The sequence below is a fragment of the Diaphorina citri genome, unplaced genomic scaffold (assembly GCF_000475195.1).
Source record: "Diaphorina citri unplaced genomic scaffold, Diaci psyllid genome assembly version 1.1 scaffold1257, whole genome shotgun sequence".
Classification (NCBI taxonomy): Eukaryota; Metazoa; Arthropoda; class Insecta; order Hemiptera; family Psyllidae; genus Diaphorina; species Diaphorina citri.
The window spans coordinates 54,348-60,347 of NW_007378686.1; the positions used below are offsets into that span (position 1 = coordinate 54,348).

The following is a 6,000-nucleotide window of genomic DNA, read 5'->3' on the forward strand; positions in this document are numbered from 1 at the left end:
GCAGAAATAGACAACAGACTATGTACAGGAAGAAAAACTGAAAAGGAAAACAATATTTAAAAGAAATAACAGGATTATAAAAGGTATAAGAAGAAAAGTGCATACTTATGTTACAAAAATGTCATGGAAAATTATTTCGAAAGAAATTGTACGAAAGTTATTGAAGGAAAAAGTTAAACAAAAGGCGATAAGGATAACAAATAGGTAACGAGGGAAAAAGAGGTAACAAATCAGAAACAAAATTAAAATGAAATGTAGAAAGGGATAACAAATAGGTAACGCGGGAGAAAAGGAGGTAACAAATCAGAAACAAATTAAAATCAGATGTAGAAAGATACAAGACATTCAAGTTGTCATTGCAAGCAGTTCAAGAGGATATTTGTTAGATTATGTTGAAACGTTTAATGAGGAAAAAAGTAACAACAGAGGTAACAAAAAGTCAGAAACTTCATCAGACGAAGAATTCTAAGCTCTAGCTTAAGTCAAGAATGAAAAATAATGTAAGTAGGTAATCTAAGAAAAAAAGGTAGACTATGTAGATAGATACTAGAACAGCTAGTAGAAGAACTAAAAGCATCTGGTAAACACCGATAGAAAAACAAGAAAGAAGTCGAATAATTCGGAATACAATATAATAATATATTTACAACGGTCGTCGAACTTTAATTTAAAGTTAGGGAAAAAGTATGCTATAGAAAACTATGGAAAGGTAAAGGTCAGTCGTGTACACAAAGATCAAGTATCCTAAGGAAAAGTAAAAAAAGTTGTTGCAGTGATAAGTGATGTCAAAAAGGTCGTCAGTCAGTCAAAGGTTCAAAGGTAGGCGCATAAAGGAAATCTAATAAACTACAAATGGAAAACGAAACAAGCAAAAGGAGAAGGGTATGCAGAAATAGACAACAGACTATGTACAGGAAGAAAAATTGAAAAGGAAAACAATATTCAAAAGAAATAACAGGATTATAAAAGGTATAAGAAGAAAAGTGGATACTTATGTTACAAAAATGTCATGGAAAATTATTTCGAAAGAAATTGTACGAAAGTTATTGAAGGAAAAAGATAAACAAAAGGCGATAAGGATAACAAATAGGTAACGAGGGAAAAAGAGGTAACAAATCAGAAACAAAATTAAAATGAAATGTAGAAAGATGCAAGACCTTTAAGAGGATATTTGTTATATTAGGTTGAAACGTTTAATGAGGAAAGAAGTAACAACAGAGGTAACAAAAAGTCAGAAACTTCATCAGACGAAGAAGTCAAAGCTCTAGCTTAAGTCAAGAATGAAAAATAATGTAAGTAATCTAAGAAAAAAAGGTAGACTATGTAGATAGATACTAGAACAGCTAGTAGAAGAACTAAAAGCATCTGGTAAAAAACCAAGAAGAAGAAGGGGAAGATGAATGAGGAGAAGATGATTGTGGTAAGTAGGGGAAGATAATGGTTTGTAAGTATCTTCCTAGCCCCACGTGGTTGAGGAAAAAAAAAAATATCCCTATCTCTAGTCTCGAAAACTTAGTCAGCTCCCATGACGTAGTGGTCACTGCGCTCGCCTTGCACGCGGGAGACCCGGGTTCGATTCCCGGCGGGGTCAAGAAATTTGTAAAGAAAGTACACTGTTTAGTTGTTTACTATTTTTCTCCGGTTACGTTAATAAATTCTGAAACAAGTTTGAAATTTGCAACTTGTAGGAGTGTCGTTTATTAAATTCTGTGTTAATCTCTACAAGACCTTTAAGAGGATATTTGTTATATTAGGTTGAAACGTTTAATGAGGAAAGAAGTAACAACAGAGGTTGTTACCTCAAAAGTAACAAAAAGTCAGAAACTTCATCAGACGAAGAAGTCTAAGCTCTAGCTTAAGTCAAGAATGAAAAATAACGTAAGTAATCTAAGAAAAAAAGGTAGACTATGTAGATAGATACTAGAACAGCTAGTAGAAGAACTAAAAGCATCTGGTAAAAAACCAATAGAAAAACAAGAAAGAAGTCGAATAATTCGGAATACAATATAATAATATATTTACAACGGTCGTCGAACTTTAATTTAAAGTTAGGATTGTCATTTCCAGTCGTGTCACCAACTTTCGGGAGTCCAAAAAGCCGCGTTTGCACTTTCGCTTCTTCAGAGAAACGTCAGTTTTCCTCGTGAGGCCGGGGACCACGTGACTTCTTGATTTTCCTCTTACGATAGTTGGGATCGAACGAAAATTTATCAAAGTTGAACATTTTTTTCGTCTATTTTTTTTTACAAAGTCTTTTGAGAGGGGTGGTTGATAAATTTCGTCAGCGAAAAACCTGCAACATATCAAAGCAAAGAGACGGGGCGAATTAGTTGGATGTGAAAGTGAAACGTGTGTCATTAAACGGTAAAATATGTGTGACCATTATACCCTTAGTAGTAATAGTAAGTCACCAAGGTCGTAAATTCTAAAGTAAGTTTTAGAGAGAGAGATTGAGAGTCAGACAGACAAAGAGAGAAATAAAAATGGTTTATTACAGCGCAATCATTTTGTAATTTCATTCCAGAAATTAAAAGTGCCAACCAAGGGCATATTGAGAAAGTAAAAAGAATTATTATCAGTCCGTAAAAGCATGAGTAAGAAGTGTAAGAACCATTGGATGCAATAAAAATCCTTAGTGAGAGCATAAGTAAGAACCATTCAAAGGGCAGGCAGGTTAATTGAAAGAAGTTGAAGCAACCAACAAAGTCCATCATTTCATTTCACTGATTTGAAAACTTTGAACTTCTTTATAGCATGAACTAATCTTTACTTGAACTATTCCTATTCTTTAAAGCATGAACAGGTGAGATTAAAGTCTGTACGGACAACTTAAAGTCTCTACCATGAGGTTATGTGAAGGTCCTAGAGGTTAGGAGATTCCCGCGGGGCAAAGCTTCAATTGAAACTCAATCTGGACAGCCATGGCCGGAGGGCGTGCAAGTCATACTAAGACTACCTAACTTTCTAATTTGTTTAACCCGTGATCACCCATGAAATGCCCTAACCGGTATTACAGACAGTGAAATACCCCTGTGAGTAAAAAATACCCGTGAAATCCAAACTTGGCTTCTGAATGGACCTGAGATCATCAAAGGTCAATTCGGTGATGGAATTGACCTTTCCTGACGGCAACCAGCTGTGCCCTAAATCACCAAAGTATGGAAAAGTATCTTACAAGTGTAATAGCCAATGGAAAAGCAGAATTTTGAATTTGGACGAATCCGTCCATCATTTCATTTCACTGATTTGAAAACTTTGAACTTCTTTATAGCATGAACTAATCTTTACTTGAACTATTCCTATTCTTTAAAGCATGAACAGGTGAGATTAAAGTCTGTACGGACAACTTAAAGTCTCTACCATGAGGTTATGTGAAGGTCCTAGAGGTTAGGAGATTCCCGCGGGGCAAAGCTTCAATTGAAACTCAATCTGGACAGCCATGGCCGGAGGGCGTGCAAGTCATACTAAGACTACCTAACTTTCTAATTTGTTTAACCCGTGATCACCCATGAAATGCCCTAACCGGTATTACAGACAGTGAAATACCCCTGTGAGTAAAAAATACCCGTGAAATCCAAACTTGGCTTCTGAATGGACCTGAGATCATCAAAGGTCAATTCGGTGATGGAATTGACCTTTCCTGACGGCAACCAGCTGTGCCCTAAATCACCAAAGTATGGAAAAGTATCTTACAAGTGTAATAGCCAATGGAAAAGCAGAATTTTGAATTTGGACGAATCATATCAAAATATGGAATTGTAAATACTTTTCCATACTTTGGTGATTTAGGGCACTGGTTTGGCAAAATCAGTATAAATATAGACAGACCAGTATGCAAATACATAGAGCTTATCCCAAACGAAGACAGACATAGGTAACAGACTTCATCATTATTGATGGAAACATGGATAAAAAAATAATTGACCTATCCTGACATCAAACTGTTTGGCAAAAGAGTCTCAACACAATCAGTAGACAAAGACCAGTATCCAAATACATAGAGCTTTTTGTGAATTTTGGCAAAAAAAAAAAATGTAAAATCCCCTTTTCTGAGTTCTACAGTTCACAGAACCACTAGTAACAATCTATTTATCAAACAATCAATCAATTTTGTATCTATATATTCCAATCTATCGTTCAATCAGTCAATCAATCAATATCTATTTATTCCAATCAATTTCTGCTTTTTTCATATTCCAAACTTTTTTTTTTCATATTCTAATCAATTTCTGCTCTGTTTTGTTTCAGCATTTGGACCCAAGCCGGATGATGACAAGGAACCAGAACCCCCCGAGCCTTTTGAATATCTGGAGGACTAAGTCCCTACCCATCCAATATTTAGTCCCCCTATCCAATAATTATTCCCCTCATCCAATATAGCCACCCATTTAGGACTAAGTCCCTTCCCATCCAATATTTAGTCCCCCTATCCAATAATTATTCCCCTCATCCAATATAGCCACCCATTTAGGACTAAGTCCCTTCCCATCCAACGCGCATTTATATGTCATAGCTACTCGTTTTCCTCACGAGGCCCAATATAGCACTACCGTTGAAGACTTAGTCTGTACCCATCCAATATTTAGTCCCCCTATCTAACATAGCCCCACCATGGAAGACTAGGTCCCTTCCCATCCAATATTTAGTCCCCCTATCCAATATAACAGCCCCATGGAGCACTTAGTTCCTACCCATCCAATATGTAGTTTACCTATCCAATAATTATTCCCCTCATCCAATGTACGACTACAAATTTAGTCCCAAATCCAATATAGCATCTCCATTTGCAAACAACCCTCCCCCATCTTTACTGCACTAGCAAATGCTTTTTAGCTAAATATTATAAGCTGTTGAAATAATTGGAGCTTAGTTTTAGCCGACAGTATAATTAAGGTATAATAAATAGCAATAAATAATAGTTACTCTCACAGAATTTGAATCCACCAGTTCCCGATGGATCGCTGTAGTTAAGCAACGCACCTGGATGGGTGACCATTCATACCTGGATGGGTGACCATCCATACCTGGATGGGTGACCATCCATACCTGGATGGGTGACCATCCATACCTGGATGGGTGACCACTCATACCTGGATGGGTGACCATTCATACCTGGATGGGTGACCACTCATACCTGGATGGGTGACCACTCATACCTGGATGGGTGACCATCCATACCTGGATGGGTGACCATCCATACCTGGATGGGTGACCATCCATACCTGGATGGGTGACCATGCACTAGCAACTTTCCCTTCATATCTATCTTCATTAGCAAAAACTAAGAGATACCTAGTTACTTTTTGGTTTTATATGTTTTTAGAACACTAATAAATATTCGTCCCAGTTTTGAACTCTTTTTTCCTACATTATTTATCTGTATGGATTTCCTTCGTAAACTTATTTTATTTAGGTACCTTTTTTTACTTTTTATTTATTTTTAGTTTTATTAAAATGTTTGTTAGAAATGAAGGAATCTTGGTAATTTGATCTCCCGTAAGGCTCTCTTTTAATCTTAATAATAATTAATCTTATAAGGGCAGAAGAAAAAATACTTATTATGCCCAGATCAAAAATCTTATGTGCCACAATTTAGGAACTCTAAGATGAGTTCCTAGTGGAACACTAAAAGACAAATTCACCAAATCAACTCAACTCGGCGGTATCTGTTTTGCCCTCCCATCGCTTATCAGTTAGAAGGTCAGAGACCAGGATGAGCTCAAATTTCCCAATTTCCATCATGAAAATACAAGTTGTAGGTATAGGAAAATTATAATAATCTTCTTACCTTTTGGCTTTTTTTCCCACTCTGAATATACATACCTCTGAATATACATAAGGAGAAAAGGAGATTATTGGAAATTTTGAGTGAGTCATTTCAAGGTGAATATTTTGAAGTGCTTAATCTTAGTGTAACTACAACTACCTACTATTGTAACTGTAATTAATTATTGGAACTGTTTTTCCATACTTCTAAAGTTTAAAACAAAGTTCTCTTGC

At 36.0% G+C, this 6,000-nt stretch overlaps 1 protein-coding gene and 1 long non-coding RNA gene across 2 annotated transcripts in view; one reads left to right on the forward strand and one right to left on the reverse strand.

Moving 5' to 3' along the window:
- LOC103515007 (26S proteasome non-ATPase regulatory subunit 1-like) overlaps window positions 1-4,803 on the forward strand; it is a 39,583-nt gene extending 34,780 nt beyond the window's left edge. Inside the window, exons 8-11 of the mRNA XM_026827828.1 lie at window positions 2,795-2,803; window positions 3,313-3,321; window positions 4,146-4,477; window positions 4,624-4,803. Of these exons, the coding sequence (XP_026683629.1) occupies window positions 2,795-2,803; window positions 3,313-3,321; window positions 4,146-4,319 (192 nt within the window). The 3' untranslated portion in view covers window positions 4,320-4,477; window positions 4,624-4,803. The remainder of the gene's footprint in view (window positions 1-2,794; window positions 2,804-3,312; window positions 3,322-4,145; window positions 4,478-4,623) is intronic.
- On the reverse strand, window positions 924-1,798 carry LOC113469846. The gene is made up of 2 exons (XR_003393137.1): window positions 1,729-1,798; window positions 924-1,157 (listed from the first exon to the last, which is right to left on the reverse strand). It is a non-coding gene; the product is annotated as an uncharacterized LOC113469846 (long non-coding RNA).
- Window positions 4,804-6,000: the final 1,197 nt, after the last annotated feature.